This window comes from Ostrinia furnacalis, unplaced genomic scaffold (genome assembly GCF_004193835.3).
Source record: "Ostrinia furnacalis isolate ACB-3 unplaced genomic scaffold, ASM419383v2 OfSCF1098, whole genome shotgun sequence".
Taxonomy (NCBI): Eukaryota; Metazoa; Arthropoda; class Insecta; order Lepidoptera; family Crambidae; genus Ostrinia; species Ostrinia furnacalis.
The window spans coordinates 722,887-742,913 of NW_021131337.1; the positions used below are offsets into that span (position 1 = coordinate 722,887).

Below are 20,027 nucleotides of genomic sequence, written 5' to 3' on the forward strand. Positions count from 1 at the left end.
CAATGTTATTACAAGCTTTTTATTACTTTCATTTTATGTATCTACTAGAGATGAAACGGATATCCGGTAACTATCCGGTAGGCCGGATATCCGGCCTAAATTTACTATCCGGCCGGATACCGGATAGTAACTCACTATCCGGCCGGATACCGGATATTAAAAAACTACGACAATTTCCTATTAGTAAAATGAAATACATTAAATCTTTGGGGTAAATAAATATCAATAAAATGGCTTATAATAATGACGGCTTTTATTAAAAGTCCAAAAAGTTACAAAAAAGCCATATTAAGGCCTTTCAAAAAACTTATTTCTTTTTCTGGGCTATTATCTCTAATGACGAATACATAAATGGTAAATATCTGTTAATGTCAAAATATTGCCAAATAAATTTTCGCTATTCAATCACACACTCACGATGGCAACCAAAATCGCCCGAATTAATCTGCCCCCTAGACAAGTGGCAAAATCTGACATTCTATTCGGATGAATTCGATTTTCGAAAAGTGACTAGTCTAGTCTACTAATAGACCCACTGATCGCGTTCGAAACACCTGTGCGGCGCTAAACTCGTCACGACATGCAACGAGACAATGGGCCAACTATCCGGCCGCCGGATATCCGGCTATCCGGCCTAGCAGCTGGCCGGATATCCGGTATCCGGTATCCGGCCAAACAACTATCCGTTTCATCACTAGTATCTACCGTAAATATTGAACACCTACAGATTTATCTATCCACAACAAGCCATATGATTAAATAATTAAATAATATTTTGTTGTATCAATCTTTATCAACAGCATGTAATGTGTACCGTTGTTGGGAATAATCTACTTATGTTATCTAAATATAAGCCTAATGCAATAACAGCAGAATATTATTAATATGTAGTATAGTAACTGCAATAAGTAATATAAAAATGTACTGTCATAAAATTTTCAGAAAATTAGGTTGACTCAGATAAAAAAGTTGTTTTGGGTTTTGGAGGACTATTACATTTTGAATTTTCAGGCACAGTCAGGGTAACTTTTAATTTCATTGGAACACTAAAACTGAATGAAGGTGCATGATTTTTTCAAAATAACCTGATTTTACAAAAATTCAGTGACATTAATTCCAGAGTAACTTTTGAAAAATTCAAAACTAATTAGGTAGTTAATGTTGAAACTTATTTTGATCATCGTCCTCGTTCTTCGAAACCACAAAATAATTAATACTACTCCATTGACTACTCCATAATAAACAGGAAAATTTACATTTCACAACATCCTAACTAATATTATAAATGTGAAAGTTTGTAAGGATGGATGTATGGATATTTGATACTCTTTTACATAAAAACTACTGAACGGATTTTGATGATACTTTACAGTATTATTGTTGTTTATACATTTCATCAGAATAACTTCTCTTGATGTGAAAAACTGAATTTCACACGGGTGAAGCCGCAGGCAAAAGCTGGTTTCATAAATAAACAAAGCAGTGACGAAGGATTTGTTTCAAGTGCAATATTATGCTCTCTTATAAATATGACTATTATTATTAACATTCAATTCATATTTTCGGTCTCAGAAATCACAGAAAACGGTAGAAGACCTCTCCTATTCCACTCTTATCCCTTAAATAAAACAAAAACAAATAAAAATAAAATGTTTATTAAAATATCAATATTGTAACAACATTAGTAACGTTAATAAAATTATTAAAAGTAATATAATGGATGTCATTTCATCTTATCAAAATAAATAGGTTCGCAATAAATAAAACACAAAGCCGTAAGCTGTGTGAATAGAGTTTCAACGTAGGATAGGAATAAATGATACAAACGATTGTTATTATCAATCAGTCTGGTATTAAATAACGCAATGAATGGCGTATCAAGTGGGTCAACTTCAGTGTTAAATCAAGGTAAGTAATAGTAGCAGCGGTATTAATGTAGCCAATTGAAGCTTCCTACGCCGGCATAGCTGCACATTACGACCAATTTACTTGACACCGATATCACGCGACGTCACTGCGGTCGCGGTGCGAGTGACAGTGGTCGTGGCATTTGCTGTTTTGGCGGCAGTACCGACTTTTCTGATAGTAGTAGTCGTGGTAGTCTTAGCGATGCCACCATTGGCCAGCTGTTTCACCTCAGTACCGGTCCTCACTTCCTCAGTAGCGGCTTGGCTCTTCTCATGAGCACTCGCATTCTTAACGTTTCTTTGCACGTTCTGTTCAAAACCCTCTTTCCTGATCACCTTGTTTCTGCTCTCTTCAGTGCAAACAGCACCTCTTTCCCCGCTAGTTGCGACTCTCCTCATTCCATTTTCAACTGGAATGACTTCATCGCTGTGATAATGTTCCGTAAAACCATCATCTTTGTCGATGGTATACGAACCACGGCGGATAGGTTGTTCTAAATGCTCCGGAACCCATACGAGCTCTTGAGTGAGTATTTCTTGGATAGGTTCAGGAGTTACGGTTGAACTTCTGAGCTCGCTCTCAGCTCTCAAATGGGTGACTTGTGTTCTCGTGTTTTGAATAGCGTCCATCGAATTTGACTCGTTTACAATGTGTCGATTATCGTAATTTTCAATCGCGTGTGTATTATTTACAATCTCGTTATCTTGCACCTGCGTGACTCTTCTTTCGGTGGTTTGGGAGACATTATTCGCGGTTTGCCTATGTGTGACGTCTTTCGTAGTTGACCGAAGAGGCTCGATCGGTTTCAGCTGCCCAAGAAGTGGTGAGTGTTTGATTCCAAAAGTAATTTGGGGTGTCTTGCTTAGCTGCACCTGTAAGCGTATAAATAGAGCATTAATACACACATAAGAACTGGTACTCGGGAGGATACTTCTTAACTTTTAAAAAATAAGTAATGATCATATAAAAAGGAAGAGTTTACATGTAACCACACTCTCAATGCACAATGCTTGTATAGAAATTATCTGACAGTCTACAAAGATAATTTAAATACGTTTTGACGTACCTTTTCTGGCGAGTAGGTGCCAGGGGCAGGCACCCTCGCGCGGTCGTCAGTCGGTACTCGGTGGCGGCCGGACATGGTGTACACCGGCGTATCCAGCACTGAAGGAATGCGGTACGTGTTTGGTGCTGGAAGTAAAACATCTATGGGTTAGAACTGTACCTCTAGTAGGAAAAACTTTCGAGTTCGTTTCGTTGCGTATTCAAAGTGTCATCGAAAAATTTTGTATGAAAAATTAAACAGCGCCCCCTATATTATAGCCGCCCTAGGGGGCGCTGTTTAATTTTTCATACAAAATTTTTCGATGACACTTTGAATACGCAACGAAACGAACTCGAAAGTTTTTCCTACTAGAGGTACTGTTGCGAGTTGTAATGAATTTAATTCATCAGGGCGGTTTTGAATCTAATGTAAATCTGAAATTCATCTTTAATGGACTACTATATTATTAGCATCGCCTTATCATGCTTGTTGATAAGATATCAACATCATTGTCCAGAAACAAAGACGAATTTAACTCCACGTTACATTGTAAAAACCATCAAGATAATTATTTTAATATAGAAAACTAAATCTTTGAGAAATCTATTGCAGTGCAATTGTTGTGCAATTAATTTTACATTTAAATGGACAGCAAGAGAACAATAAGAAAATTACTTACCAGGAGTATCAGCATATTTATCAGTATGGATTTTAATGCCAAATGTGTGCTGAGGTGAATAAGTCAAGATGAATTTGTAACTCTTTTCAGGATTGTAGGCGCCAGGCGCTGGGACTTTCAGTCTTTCGTCAATAGGCTCCTTGTGCCTTCCAGATATGGTATACAACGGCGTCTTGACCGGCGTAGGAATTGTATACGAATTTGGTGCTGTAAAAATACAAATTGTTAATACCAATAAGATAGTTAAAATAATAATTTTAAGCATACAGAAAATAACAATAACGTACCAGGAGTATCGAGAACTTTCAATGTGTCTGTCTTCACTCTGAACGTGTATTGTGGAGCACTATGCATTAATACTTTATCCGCTTTATCTGGATTGTAGCTATTAGGCGCCGGAACATTATCGGGTTTGTGGGGATTAGTTTTTATCCTAAACGAATAGCGCGGAGCATTGTCTAACAAAACTTTATCGGCCTTTTCAGGATTGTAAACGTTAGGAGCAGGCGTGTCGCTGATTTTAGCATCTTTCCCTCTTGGTGACATGGTGTAAGCGGGCGACTTTTCCAATAACACCTTATCAGCTTTATCAGGATTGTATGCATTAGGAGCAGGAGTAAGTTCGATTTTACCGTCATTGACTTTAGGTCTGAATGTGTACGCGGGAGATGTTTCATGTAACATTTTATCGCCCTTCTCTAGGTTATAAGAAGTAGGTCCTGGCGTTTCAGGGACTTTCCCGCTTTCTATCTTTGGTCGGAAAGTATACGATGGGCAACTTTCATGCAGCATTTTATCTGCCTTTTCTGGACTGTAAGCATTAGGAGCAGGATTATTGGACGGTTTTTGTGCAGGTCCTTTTATACCAAAACTGTATTTAGGTACTCCATCTAACATGTAATCATATTTACTAGGATCATAGGCATTAGGACCAGGCGTGTCATTTATTTTTCCTGGTTGACCTTTGCCAGCCATAGTAAACTTAGGTGTTCCATTTGGTAAATGAGGATCATATACATTTGGTCCTGGAGTATCAGAAAGTTTGGCGTCAGGACCTTTACCATACATACTATACTTAGGCGTGCTATCTAATAAGTGTGGGTCGTAAGCATTTGGCGCTGGAACGTCTGATACTTTATCATCGTGCCCTTTGCCAGACATGGTGAACTTAGGAGTATTATCAGGCAGATGAGGATCATAAACATTGGGTCCTGGCGTGTTAAAAGGTTTTGCAGAATATCCTTTTCCCGCTAACGAGTATTTGGGTGTTCCATCAGGTAAATGTGGGTCATAAGCGTTCGGCGCAGGAACATCCGATATTTTACTATCGTGTCCCTTACCAGACATGGTATACTTAGGTGCGTCATCAGGTAGATGAGGATCATACGCATTGGGTCCTGGCGTGTCTGAAGGTTTCGCGTTATGTCCTTTTCCTGCTAGCGTGTACTTGGGTGTTCCATCAGGTAAATGTGGATCATAAGCGTTCGGCGCAGGAACATCCGATATTTTGTTATCGTGTCCCTTACCCGACATTGTATACTTAGGTGCGCCATCAGGTAGATGAGGATCATATGCATTGGGTCCTGGAGTGTCTGAAGGTTTAACGTTATGCCCTTTTCCTGCTAGCGAGTACTTGGGTGTTCCATCGGGTAAGTGCGGGTCATACGCATTTGGAGCTGGAACATCGGGTAATTTTCCATCTGGCCCTTTTCCAGCTATAGTATATCTGGGCGAGTCGTTTGGAATATGCGGGTCGTAACTATTAGGCCCTGGAGTATCTAACGGTTTTCCATCTGGTGCCCTACCAGACATAGAAAATTTAGGAGTACCATCTGGCAGACAGGGATTGTAGGCATTGGGTGCCGGTACATCAGAAGTTTTTCCTGGTTGACCTTTTCCAGCCATTGTGAATTTTGGGGTTCCATCTATTAGATGAGGATCATACGCATTTGGACCTGGAGTGACAGCGGGCTTCGCATCATGTCCTTTTCCATATAAACTATATTTTGGTGTGCCATCTAATAAGTGAGGATCGTAACAATTTGGGGCAGGAGTGTCACTAGGTTTATCCAGAGAGCTTTTGGGTCTAAAAGTATAAGCCGGCGAAGATTCGTGAAGAAGCTTGTCGGCTTTATCAAGACTGTACATGTTAGGAGCTGGAGTATTTTCTATTTTATGATCACTCCCTTTGCCAGCAATAGTAAATCTTGGTGAACTATCTAACATGTGCATAGATTTCTCAGGTGCATACATATTAGGAGCCGGAGTATTATCTTTTTTACTGATCTGATCCTTTGTTCTAAAGGTGTAAGCTGGAGAGGATTCGTGCAGCAACTTATCAGCTTTGTCTGGGCAATAAACATTAGGACCGGGTGTTTCAGGAATCTTACCAGATGGCCCTTTGCCACTTATACTGAATTTAGGAGCTCCATCTAACATATGCATAGATTTCTCGGGGGCATACACATTTGGTGCAGGAGATTCACTTCGAAGGGCAGCTTGTTCTTTAATCCTAAAAGTGTAAGATGGAGAGCTCTCGTGAAGAACTTTATCAGCTTTTGCAGGATCATAACTATTCGGAGCCGGTGTTTCTGAAATCTTGGTGCAGACTCCTTTCCCAGTAATTGTATACTTTGGCCCTCCGTTCAACATATGCATCGACTTTTCAGGAGCGTAAACATTCGGCCCCGGTGTTTGCTCAATCTTCTCGACTACTTCTTTTGAACGTAGTGAGAATGAAGGGGAACTGCACTGTAAAAGTCTGTCGGCTTTTTGAGGATTATAAGAATTAGGTGCTGGTGTTACTTCGTGTTTTTCAGCAACGCCTTTTCCCGCTAATGTATATTTTGGTCCATTTTTCAAGGAGTGAAGAGACTTCTCAGGTGAATACATATTCGGAGCTGGAGCGTGACTAGTCCTCACTATTTCGGTTTTCGTTCTAAATGAGAAAGCTGGTGATTTTTCTCGCAATAATCGGTCTGCTTTTTCTGGACAATAAGCATTGGGAGCTGGAAGCTTTTCTACTCTTTCCATTTTCATTCTGCTCGAAATTGTATACTTTTGTGACTTATCCTGTAAAGACAAAAATAATGAACTTAAGACAGAGAATATTTTACATATTTCATTTTAAAATAAAAACAATACTACTAGTGTATTTATTAAATTTCATACACCTAATAGAACAAATTGTTAAACAAAACGTAAAATAGGAATTTATCATACCGTTCAAACATGAATGACGCCAGTCATTGAAGCAGCATGCAATTAAAAAAGTAAGTAAAAGATAAACGCAAAAATGTTAACGTTAATATTTATTTACAATATGTATAATTTGCCGATTATAAAATAAATGCGCTTGATGAGTACACTAGAAATGTTAAAAGCGTCACAAATTAAGGTGAGTGTATGTTAGAGGGTGGTAAGGCTGGTTACAGACAGGTTAGGTTGCCGTGATGCCTTCAGGGGCAGGGTAGTGGACCGCCTGCCCTGCGAACTGCGAATGCCTGATGCCGAAGGTATGAGCTGGCGCCCACGGGAGATTCACGCACACCTGTTATTTACCCACCTAAATGTTAGTATCACCGAAATGAGAGAAAATATTTATTGTTATTAGGGTTTCAATGATAACTGTTATGATTCAGGGTATATGCAGCATTCCTAGCATAAGAGAACATGCGAGCTTTTTTTAACATCACAAATTAGATTTAGTCAACAAACAGCATGCTAAGGGAAAATAAGTTAAGGCTGATCTTTGACTTGTGAAAATTTCTCACCTTCTCTGGACAGTATACTCCAGGCCCGGGGACGGCTTCTGATGGTTGTTTGACTTCCCTCCTCGGGGCCATGGTGTATGCGGGCGGTCGTTTGGTCAGCGCTACTGCTGCCTTGTCCGTGGTATACGTGCCGGGGCCTGGCATGGGAGTCTTGGACTCTATAGTTTTACCCCGACCGGTGATGCTGAAGGCTGGAGCGGCGCGCTTGCTTCCCTCTTTCGCTTCGCCAAGCACAGGCGGCATAGAATACACGTTCGGCGCTGGAAATGTAAGATATCTAATTTATATTTGAGGNATTTGACAAAAATAAACGTGATCCTCAACTCAGTCATGAATCGAGTTGATTTAATTATGAATAGCTACTTAAATGCTGTGAAATAAAGCGTAACGTATGTCATCGCTTGAATTAGATCGAATGAATATCGTATGAAATAATAATGACTATTGACTGAATCAACGTTACGAATAGGCAAAAAGTTGTCATCTAAGTTGGTGAACATAACAAACTATTAGTAATGAGCTACAGTAAATTACAATAACATCAAAGTGGAATGCCGTAATGATTGCAAACATTGCGTTTAAACACAGCCATAACAATTTACACGTTTGAGATTGCATGGTTGCTATGTCTTGCTAATTAAAAACTTGACGGAGTTGTGCATACCTACTTATTTAACTCAACGGGACGCAATATACCTACGGTGTGCATGCGAACGGTGAAAAATATAAACTAATTGTTGCTTTAAACAATTAGGTTGTCTATTATGCTTAAAGCTTTGAGTTTCTTACACAAACCGCTCTCAAATGGGCAGAGTAAAGTGGAATCTTTAAAATTTTGATTGTGGTATAGTGATTGATCTATAAGAATACCTACTCGATGAAATGACAGTGCACTATAGACAAACTATTATGGCGACCGCATGCTACTACATCGACAAACTAAGTTACATGGCGACCGCATGCTACTTTTGCGACTAAGGCACCTGGCGTTTTCCCGCCGGGTTGCGGTGGACTGACTCGGAGGCCGATAGAGAACGCTGGAGCGTGGTCTAGCACCACTTTAGCGGCTTTGTTCGGCTCATAGTCGCAGGGAGCCGGCGTCGGCGCAACCCGTGGCGGCGGCCACCGACCGTGCAAGGACGCGGCTGGGCCGACCGCGCGACCTAGCACATGTAAATATACTAGCTATTGACGGTTTCCTATGACTAGATTTTGGACTATCACAGAAGGACTATCTGTATCGACATTCTACGATCAAACACATTTTATCCGTTACCAGAAGCATTGTCGTATTGGTATTCTTAAATTGAAATCATAAAATATGATCTCTACATCTATAGAGAACGCCGGAGCGTGGTCTAGCACCACTTTAGCGGCTTTGTTCGGCTCATAGTCGCAGGGAGCCAGCGTCGGCGAAACCCGCGGCGGCGGCCACCGACCGTGCAAGGACGCGGCTGGGCCGACCGCGCGTCCTAGCACATCACATTACAAGATTTTTTACATTTGAAATATAAAACATAGCATCTGTCCATGGCTACGTCTAAATTGACGATACGATACGATTTTGATCTTTCGCAGATAGTTTTTATCGCTCACTTCGCGATCAAAAATACGATTTTTCCAAAATGAAAATTTTCCCCTAGCAGCAGTATTCGCCATTTTCACCAATTCAAGCAACCACAAATTGCCTTTTCCTTGGTCCATACAATTTAATATGCATGCTTATCAATCAGGTAGAGTCACAGATTGAATCCGAATGCCGAGTTCCTTGTGTTACGAACTTACGAGATTGTTACGAGATAGAACAACTGAGTTTATGTCAGTAAAAATATCTGTAATTGATTTGATTGAAAATTAGACCTAGAAGTCATTAGGATTTATCTCGCCACTACGTTAATCACATTGTTAGGGTATTATAGGAACTCCCCTGATGACCAATAATTTTGGCATGAAGTCGGGGGAGGCCTATCGATAAAAAGAACCTTGCTCCATCCAGAAAAATAATTCAATGTTACTATTAACATTTCATTTCTTCTAAAACATACCTACCTCTAAAAATGTTCTTTAAAAATATAGAGAAATAAAGTCTGACAGCGTAAGTAAAGTTCCTCATTAAAAAACAGAAGTAGCCCCATGAATTTATATTAATCGTCGACGTCGATTTAAATCTTTAAATGTTATTTTGTTCGCAGAATTTAAAGGACATTGNTTTATAATACTAACTGATTAATTCAATTATGACGCGTTGATAAAATTTAATATGATAATGTGGTAAACATTAGTACTTATACGATTCTGTATTTAAAGCAAATTATTCATAGTCCAAATACCTAAATAAACTGGACAAATTATAATATCACGAAATCTAAATAAACACTGTATAATAAATTTACTCTACCTATAATAAAATCAACTTCCAATAGAATACAACGCGCACCAACACTCAAACTCCCACTCACTGAATCTCACTGAACTTGTACCGACACAAGCTAGGTACTCAGGCGCACTGGTGTATCAGGCCGCAGTGAGCCAGCCACTCGGGGTCCGGGCACCTACACGAGTGACTCACTCCGGTCCCGATCACCTTCGTCCGTACGGACTTATTTGGAGACATCCAATGCATCTACACGTTCCGATACCTCCAATGCCGGTAACTAATATTGTCCAAGTAAGAACGTAGACTTGCTAAAAATAACCGAGACCTTACAGCTTGAGAGCCATATGGATGACTTCGTCTGCAAATATTGACTTGGTATTGATTTTAGAGATGCGCAAACTTGCCCAAAAGAAAAAAAAAGTATTATAAGTACCTTGATAAATGTAAGAGCTGCATATTTGTTGTTGTACATTATTATCTCCCGTTTTATGTATAGACTCAATGCTAGGTCATCCGAGTCATACGATTTGTTATTAACCAATTGCGTAAGCTCTTCTCTAATAAATAAGCTTTATTTGAAACTACTATCATAAAATATAACAATAAAAAGATGTTGGAACTATATAAGTAGCCAGTTTTAAAGCCGATATGCATTGTCTAACTAAAGGAAGTAATACAATATAGTTCATCTGAAACCTTGAACAAAACAACGTATTATTACTTATGTCAACTGGATATAAGTACCCATATTTTTCTAGACCGGAAAGCGAATGCCGACATAAACCTACTATATATTAACGTCTAATAGTTCCTGTGTAGGCTTCGCGAAACTGCGCAGGCATTAAAACCGCATTAAACGTTACCAGTATGAATAGGGAGAAAATATAAACACTGCAGGCCACATCGCATATGCAAATACGACTGCAGTCATGACCTACTTATCCTCAAGTGTCGCAAAATGAATCACGGAATACCGTGAAAACGTCTTTTTCGTTTGTCACAAACTTTCGCGTGCCGTACCGGCATGCGATAAGTTCTAATTTAAATCACCGCGACTGAAAAAGCTGCAAGTCCACAACTGCAAACGCTGCAGTCGACTACAGCAAAAGACGTTCTGGAAGCCTCTAATTGTGGGTGGAACGATTTGTCGAACTAAACGCTGGCAATTATCTGGTAAACGACGATATTGGAGCAAGTGCCCACGATTCCAATTACTGGCGATGGCAAGTAAATTCGATTAGCGATACGTCTGCGACTGTCAATTTGGTTGCGCTTGGATGGATCGACGACAGTTGCTTGGGTGCGGTGCTTAGCAGAGTCCGGAGTTGATTACAATACGTATTACATATGATAGATATATTTATAGCTCTAAAAAATAACATCATAAATAAGAACAACCTAACTGTTATTATACGTATTAGGATAAGAAATTTCCAAATAGGTAGGTGCCCAAATTATGTGACTATCGTAGTAGGGCAATTTGGTTAGTCGATTAGCCAGAAAATTTCGGCTACACACGCAATTTCACTTATGAGCCGACTGCTACGAGCTTACATATTATATCTAGAAATAGGTATAAAAAAATTATATTGATACTATTTACGATTTTGTGTAGGTATTGGCAACTCGTTAAAAATCCAAAACTGATCATGTGACTAACAGTCACAATCATGACAGTAACTCTGTATTTGGATATCCTGATATTCACACCATTATGACATGAAATACGAGTATTAATAAAACTTTTTAACAATAACCTAATAATAATGCATAAGTGGCAGCATTCCCGAAATTACAACTCGTAAGGGGAAATATACACCTTCTGGGCAAGCTCGCTAGATTTTCGCATCTTCAATCCTAGGGTGAAGTGGTAGAGCCGACCCACAAAAAAAAATCCTATTTGTAAACATGATCAGCTAGCTTACCTTTTGCTGTCATTCCTTCCGTATTGTAAGATGCCGGTCCAGGTCCTGCCTTGCCACCTCCGGGAACCTCAAGTTTCTGGCCGAAGGTAAAAGCGGGCGCTCTGGGTCTACGGGACTCTTGCGGTGGTTTGCCTGCAACGTTCAATATTTTCCCATCTTACTAAGAATACAAACTACATCTATCGTTAACGTAACCCCGCTCCTTTGTATCGTGTATGGGCCTATATGTATAATGCACACGATCCAATTTTCCCAATGAGTAAATTGTGTCTCGGGCAGAATAGAGCTCACCTTGGACAGGGTCAACGTTATCGCCCACGTCCGACGACACCTATATATGGAATAGATGGACCACTCAGACACTTTGTGAACAGATGTCTTTCGCTTTGCTAAACTTATTACACACTATTTCTAAAAACACCGTAAAAATACGAACAAACAAGTCACAGAACCGGTACGATTTGAGATGCGTGCGCGCGACGTAAAGGTCAAAAGCGATTTGATTTATTATTGTTAAGGAATGAAAAGTTGATTCGGTGGTGTTTCGCGCGAAATACTACATGATGTCACGTTGTGTACCAACAAAACGAGCGAGGCCGCGCTCGCGGGCGCGATAATCTCACAACCTACGGATGACATCAGCGCGGCGAGACCGCAAACAATAAGCAGCCGAAACTAAGTAATCCACAAAAGAAATGACCATACATAATGTACAGTAAAGATGTTCAAACATTATGTCTCAATCCTTTAACATTTGTAACGTTTGGGTTTTCCGTCTTCGGATAAATGTTTACTTACATACTTCGATACGGTATTGTCGAACGAATGGGATGTTTATTTTTATTTTGTACGGCATTTCGTACCAAGGTCAATATTATTTTGTATTCAAGATTGTAACAAATCGATTCGGAAAGTTACCACTTAGGTAATACTTAAGAAAAGATATGGTAATTTTTATAACGTAACGTAGCCCTGAAAGTGTAATTTTGGTGTTTGAAAAAGGAATATTTGTTTCTAATCTTCAAACTCTTTGGTAAGATAATCATTTGAAGAAAAGCTTTACGAAATATATTCCCGGCTTGGCTTATTACGTAATGCTTTACATACACAGAACCGAGTAGCTTAGTGCGAGGAGCAAGCCCATAATTGGTCAGTCATGTTACTGTATTAATTCAATGATCCGACTACTTACCACTAATAGTGTTCCGAAGTACCTCACTCTACATAGTAAGTGCGTGCTCAATGGACCGACACAGCAGCTATTCAACCGGGGAGGCTCTGGGATATCTTGGATAATAACAGTTACCAGGTAATAACAATAACGTTTATAGTCTACCCTGCCTACCTTGAAGAGCACTTATTCAGAATATACAATGACAATCGTGCTAACAAGAAGTAAATAATATGACTAATAAGTGGTATAGAAAAACGATTACGTTTCCCTTGGACTTGTATGGTGTTTCAATAAATGTGTAACATAATATTCAACAGCAAGAGTTCGAATTTTCCTACAGATTTGTAAAGGAAAAACCTACTTACATGAACCTACTTTAATTATTTCGTATATTTTCAGATAAAACTTAGATAACAAGACTTAATTTGCGTTAATCGGATTCGGTTCGGTATAAATAATACGAGGACGAGTAAAATTTGCTCCAAACTCACGCTGTTCAGCTAAATTAGGTAGTCGGTTACGATACAAGTGCAAATGTAGAGTCGCGTCAGAGGGGAGCGATAATAAATTGAAGGGAATCAGGTCATATTAGGACGTATAATATAGGCACGTTAGTTGTCACAACAAACAGTATTTGAATATTCGAAAAAATGGTAGGTACGTTGCTCATACGAATAAATAACAGTTCTACTTATTTACCTACCTATGAGATCATACGTACACAGATCCCAAATGAAAAATGATAATTTATATCAGATATGGCAGACCCTTTCCAAGAAACAATTATCATACTTCACGGGTGGGTTAGCTACTGGAAAATGCTAGTCATAATAAACATAAAAATGTAATTTCGTACCTACCCCTGAATACAATTTTAGGTTGAAAATTGTAGAGATTATCGGAAAAATGTCTTGTAATCTAACTTTAATTGAAAACGCTACCTTAGGAGAAGTTTAAGTACCTATTAAGGTAGGAAGGGATACCACAGCTGGACCAGGACTGGAAGCTTCAGCAGCGATGGGCCCTCTTCGTTTGGTCGGCGTCCACGGGTTCTGCCTCACTCCCATGGGTGATTCACACGGGTAGTTCTTCTTCGGCAACGATAAGGAGGTCCTCACTCGCACTACTTCGGTTGTCCGTCTAGAACTCGGTGTTAAAACCTGTACACAAACATTTTTGGATGTAACGTCATTCATACAGGTTCGCGCGATGATATCACCCACGAATCTAACCACGAATCTTTAGAAATGATCTGTCAAAGTTACGGAAAAGTTGCAAATAATCATGGTACCGATCTGGCTGTGCTGATTGTAGATTTTGGGTTCATTGTAGATTCACTCTAAAAGTTAAACACTTCCAAAAATAAATAGACTTAAGAAATCCCTAAATATTCATAGAAAAGCCTGGTGTTTGTTACGATCTTATTTCTATAAACTCGCAAAACAATAAAACGCAAAATTCTACACATGACAAACTACAAAATGACATTTAATTTTCATTGGTGACAGTATTTTTTATTCTTATTGAGTTGTCAGTACATTTGACTATTATTTGTTTAAAAAGGTTTTATGTATAATCACACTCTACTCGTTATCTTGAAGAAGGAACCATAATTATTCCTGTAAAACAATACAATCATGATATATCATAATAATATATCAATGGAGACTTAGATGTAAATAGACAATAAATGTTCCATGTAACAATAAATGGTTCTAAGGACAAAGTTGACTTTGTATGCTGACTGTACACTATTGTTTACTAACAATAACACTATGAATCAAAAACCGCAATTATTATGATCTCACTTTGAATATTTTTCGTGTTGAATAACTAAACAATAAGTAGCTTAGATAGGTCGGTGTGTTCATAGCTTCAACTTAACATTAGTTACACAGTTAAAATAACATTATAAAAAATTAATTATTGTAAGTTTTTACATATTCATGATCGACAAAGTAAGTATAAGCCCAAAACCTTTCTGCTTTTTTGTACCATTCAAAATACTACTCATTCCATTAGTCTAACAGCATTTTTTGCTAGCCCTACAAAGTCCCATACAAAAAATCAATAACACCTATCAGTGCCTATAGATGACCCACGCTGAACTGTCCCGCCAAACTCAATGACAGGGGGGCGCTACCATCGTTCAACTATATGGTTTCCAACATGGCAAAAATCTGAACCAGCGATCCGGTATTGACGGTGGCGCCCCACTGTCAATGTCATCGACAGGACAGTCCAGTATTTTGGAACTATACTTACTGAAGGTAGACGATATGTTGACAGCCTTTTAAGGACAAGGAGGTTTAATCGTTTCGCGAAAAAACAGCTATCTGATCGTAGAAAGCTGTCTTGCCTCTTTGGTCAGGCCGCGGATGGCGCAAAATAACTTGCGTAGGCGCAAAAGGCACTGTTGACAAGCCATTTGCAATATTTTCTGGAAAATTACCTTTCGATTTTTTCATTCAATAAAGGCTCTTGATTTAAAATGCAAGTCAAGGTTTTTCCTCGGATACTCATGAATGATAAGTGTTAAAATACTTAATAAATAAAAAGTGTTGAAGGTAGAGAATAAAGATTGGTGAGATTTCTCTAAAGATTATCTGACAATACCTAAGTATACTACGCGGTAACTTTCGCTCTAGTTATAAAAGTTTCTTTTTGTTACCTAACTTTCTTCAGTTGGCTATTTAATAACAGCCCAAAGCTTCCATTTCAATAAAATTTCAAAACTGAAAGATATATTTGACAAAAACAAACTCATTCATTTATAAGTTAAGTATATTTGAGCAGTAAACGCTACACGATCTATGAACGAGTGCCCTATTAGGAAATAAGTGAGAAGTAGCCAGCAAAAGTGACGTAAGTAATATTACAGTCTCTAGAGGAGTGTTTATTTACGGTCGACCATAACATTACGTGTTATTGTCATCGTGTTGCATTAAATTGACTATAGTTGCTATTACTCATTACCCGCCCTCACTCTTCGCCCACTATAGGTATGTCAGAAAGTGATTTATGGCTCGCACCTTTAACTTCCTACATTACACGCCGGTGATCCTTGTTGAATACAAAATACGAGAGAAAATTCTTAACCACGCGGATAAAGGCAGACGGATAAGGTCGCGTATCGAACCGCTTATTTTGGCATGACTTGTTTTGAATACTTTTGTGTTCTTTCGAATAGTCTATTAAGCCCACTTCTTAGACCTAAGTCTAAGTTGACGACCATATGGTTTTTGAAACGGTCACTTTCACGATTTAAGAAAGGAGTCAACATCGCAGATTACCATATAAGTTGAAAGAAGATATTTTCTTTGTTTCTCGATCAAAAATCATGAAAAAGAGAAAAAATGAGAAGTCATGGGTTCTCCATGTAAATTTTCTCCATTCGATGTCCTTTTTAAAGAATTAGCTTTGCGACAAAGCCAAAGCTTTATGCTTTCCACTAGAATCTTTGTCCTAAAATTCATCAGAAATGGTGCAGCGATTTAATTATGTGTGGAAAGCGTGGAAAGGTAATAAACGAGTTATTTTCGCAGTAGTAATAGATAAGTAGACAATAACGACATGTTTCAATGTAAATTGTGTTTGTTGGTGAACTCTAGCTAACTTTTACCTATACGTATACTGGTTGATACCTAAATACGTTTTAGGTACTATTACTTTAGAATGTCGCTTTTGTTACACGAACATACAAACCAAAGGTGACTTTGTCGCATTTTATCGATACCTATGTAAGTAACTGCACAAAAATTGTAACTCAGTAGGCGACTCACCGATAAAAAGAAAAGCTAATTCAGTACCAGGTGGTGCGAGTCACTGTCGTCATGAAAAATGAATAAATTCGTATCTGGGCCATTCGCTTCGAACTCCAAATCTTTGCGAATAGTCATTATTGGGTCTATTCTTTTCCATCGATTTAGAATAAATATGTAATTTATCACTCTTGGAGTATTTGTGCAAATCATTATTGAAATACAAACGATTAGCTTTACTATTTTTAAACTCTATGTCATCGGTAGTTACTTTAAAATTAATACGGCGAGTTTTTCTATGGACAAATTAGATTCATAAAACATTATTGATCATTGTTATAAGGTCACTGACTTTGATCAGGTGACGAGCTTACCTTGTTAGTTAGTGACGATTGTAAATCTCTATTAGATTACAATTTGATATCTATTACGCTTTTTATAACAGTTTAATGTCAGACGCAGGTAAATTTATAATGAGGTGTTGAATTCTGCTTATCTAAGAAGTCCTGTTCAATTGAGCTCGTTTACTGATAACCCTCGCACGTTGCAACCTGTCTAGATGTAGTCATCGACCATTTCGGCATGAAATACCTATCTCATAGCTGAGCAATGCAGGAACTATCAGCAACTGTATTTATCTATATGTTAAGGTCACTGTTATTATTTATTTAGACAAACCTGCCACTATCTATTAGAGTATATAAACACAATTAAAACATAAATGCTCATACTAATGAACACACAAGCATCAGCCTTGATCAATTATTATTCTATTTAGAATTAGCTTGCAGAACTGATGTCAGGGCAGAAGGTTAAACAGTCAAAGTTATTAAATAATGTCCTTGTATTGATTATGACATCATTTTAAATCTGAACTTTAATTTTATTATCTGTACGTACACACTGTCGTATAGTTATGAATCAAAATATAAGTAAGTAAGAGAAAAAATCTCTACTTAAATAGTAGGTACACAACAAGTCTGAAAACAAAAGAAGATAAAGTACGATTTAATATGTATTGAGTCTTGTTAGACTTCTTTCCAGAATACTTAACTGAAGCAATTTGAATGCCATTACATTTCACCTAAAGTAGGTATTAAAACCTCATGAGTCATAAACTCTCGATATTTAAGTCCCCTGAATAGAAAATAATCGTATTGATGCTAATCTCGCTCGTTTTATATCACACGCTAACATCTTAGACCAGTCCACAGAAAGAGACATAAAAGTTTCAGCAAAGTTTCACTATAAACGAGACCGTAAAGTTCTCGCAATATCGATAAAAACGATACGTTTAGTTGTAAAGTTATGGGCTGAGTTCAGAATGGCGTTATTTGAATAATATTCATTGCCACAATAACAATATTCAGCTGGGCCCTAAACAGTTTGTTGGATTTTCACGTATGTATGTTAATCAGATTCGATTTATCAAGTCTCATAAATAGACTTATATTAAAATAACAAAGGTTGTGCGTAGTCAGAGTTTCGATTTAACCTGAAAGTCATTTTTCTTTAGTCATCAAATTAATTAAGTTAATTTCAGTTATGGAAGCTTCGCGAAGGTCCATCTTCCGACATTCATAACATTCATAAGCGTACAAGGTAGGTAAGTGCATTCATTACGGTAAATGAATTTTATATGGATCATAATTTTGTCACTTTGAACAGACATCTTAAAACATGGAGTCTATAAATCGCAATCAAACAAATTATTCTGTTATGATGAATCGTGAAACTGAATTAACACGAAATGAAGCAATCAATGCCACCTGCAATGGCGTATGTGTAACACTTATTTTTAAATAAATGGTCACTCAATGCCGCCTTCATCAGTGCGATTTCCAAAAATAGGCATTATTGCAGATCTTGTTTCATTCAGATATTTCCAATGTTAATTCAATAAATGAAGTTTAATTTCTGCTTTTAGAGTTAAACTAAGTGAATCTTTAAAGTGACTTTACCATCGTGTGTGTTTACATTAGAAGCTATTAATTTACAAGACTTAAAAAACGTACCTACTCCCTGAATAACTAAGTGATCTTCTGTAAAATCATATTATAATAATTAATTTCATGAAGGCTAAGTGAAGAAGCCTCTAAAATTTATCTTTGTTTATTACGTAGTTATTTACATTCGTCTTTTTTAACATTGAAACATAAAAGCAGCAGATTAAATATTCAAAACTTGTTTACTAGTAACTAGAAATAAGTATTTTAATTACTTTAAACTTACCTTCTCGGTGTATTGATGTTAGGATGAATGATTTCGATCAACTAAGTAGTTCGTTATTACCGATATAGATCTCGTGTTATTGTTTATTTACATTATCAAGTAACAACTTCGAACAGCGATTGCTGTCGTCGGGTTATCGCGCGGTCGTTTCTCGCGGTGCACTGCGGTCGAATGTACAAAACGCTCGGCTGACTGTACCGCGGGTGATTTCGCGTAGGCGCTTCCCGCCAAAACCGGTTGCCTTGGTTACGTGAGACGTCAAACATGGTTTTCTGTTCCGTTTTAAGCATCATTCGTGCGTTTTGGTGCGTAAGCTCCTAAAGAAAAATGCTGAAGTCTGAAGTTTAGAGATTATTGAAAAAGTTTTCTCTTGTTACATCGTAATTTTCTTCTCTAATAATGTTCGCCTGTGTGTGGTCCAGCGATAATCAGACTCTTGAATCGGAGGTTTAGGCCGTAGTTTGGGGGACACACTTCGGTGTTTATTTCCAGTTTAATTTCAGTTTAATTTCAGGTTTGTGTATCAGCCTACTTACCTGATTTTCCGCTTTAATCATGAAGGGCAAGGGCGTGTTAAGCCGTCCAGTCCGATTAAGCCATGTCTGAGAGCTCTTTCTTTGATAAAAATATAGGAGTAAGTACCTATAACTTATCACTAAACGACATTTAACTTCTTAAATTACGCATTTTAAATTACGAGGCTTTATTTGCAAGACATACAAGGACAGTATACAAACCTGTCTGGCAAGTGTTTGATGCCCACATGCCAAGTCATTACAACTGTTTTGAATTCATTACGAATAGCATTCAAGCTGTAAGTACGTGGTTTTCTAATATTTTAAAAGTAATCTGTCCTTTTTTTATTCCATTGCTCTTTAAACGCAATCACCGTTTGTTATTTAGTACAGAACTAAATAATTGCTTCTTTTTTTAATTCAGCTAAACTTTTTCATTGTAAAGCATTTGTAAAGTTGTTAGTAGTAAAAGTAGAGATACAATAATTGTAAAATTATTTAATAAACTTCAATTGAAATATTGTCACTAATTATTTAGGTCTTAAGAAATGAAAGTTTTAGTTAGTGTCCGACCGAATATGGATTTTCAGCCGAAAACGGAAACGAAAACGAAGCTTCGGCTGCAGTCTCATTTTCGG

At 37.9% G+C, this 20,027-nt stretch overlaps 1 protein-coding gene across 7 annotated transcripts; it reads right to left on the reverse strand.

Moving 5' to 3' along the window:
* Nucleotides 1-1,738: 1,738 nt before the first annotated feature.
* LOC114351172 (uncharacterized) lies at nucleotides 1,739-19,051 on the reverse strand. 7 transcript variants are annotated; one of them, XM_028302263.1, is made up of 9 exons: nucleotides 18,875-19,051; nucleotides 13,843-14,041; nucleotides 11,708-11,839; nucleotides 8,389-8,568; nucleotides 7,406-7,665; nucleotides 3,920-6,704; nucleotides 3,633-3,839; nucleotides 2,975-3,099; nucleotides 1,739-2,780 (listed from the first exon to the last, which is right to left on the reverse strand). In XM_028302263.1, the coding sequence occupies exons 2-9, from the start codon at nucleotides 13,946-13,948 to the stop codon at nucleotides 1,986-1,988; spliced, it is 4,590 nt and encodes a 1,529-aa protein (XP_028158064.1). In that variant the 5' UTR covers nucleotides 13,949-14,041; nucleotides 18,875-19,051; the 3' UTR covers nucleotides 1,739-1,985. The 7 variants fall into 7 exon arrangements, with proteins under 7 accessions (XP_028158064.1, XP_028158063.1, XP_028158066.1 ...); XM_028302262.1 differs by lacking the exon at nucleotides 18,875-19,051 and adding an exon at nucleotides 14,173-14,325; XM_028302265.1 differs by lacking the exon at nucleotides 8,389-8,568.
* Nucleotides 19,052-20,027: the final 976 nt, after the last annotated feature.

Excerpts from the sequence above, each read along its gene's own strand:
- LOC114351172 (XM_028302262.1), bottom strand. The coding sequence starts at position 14,208 with ATGAACCCAAAATCTACAATCAGCACAGCCAGATCG. Across the intron at positions 7,666-8,388 it reads ACCCGGCGGGAAAACGCCAG|CGCCGAACGTGTATTCTATG; the intron begins GTGCCTTAGTCG and ends TTACATTTCCAG. Across the intron at positions 3,100-3,632 it reads TAAATATGCTGATACTCCTG|CACCAAACACGTACCGCATT; the intron begins GTAAGTAATTTT and ends TTTTACTTCCAG.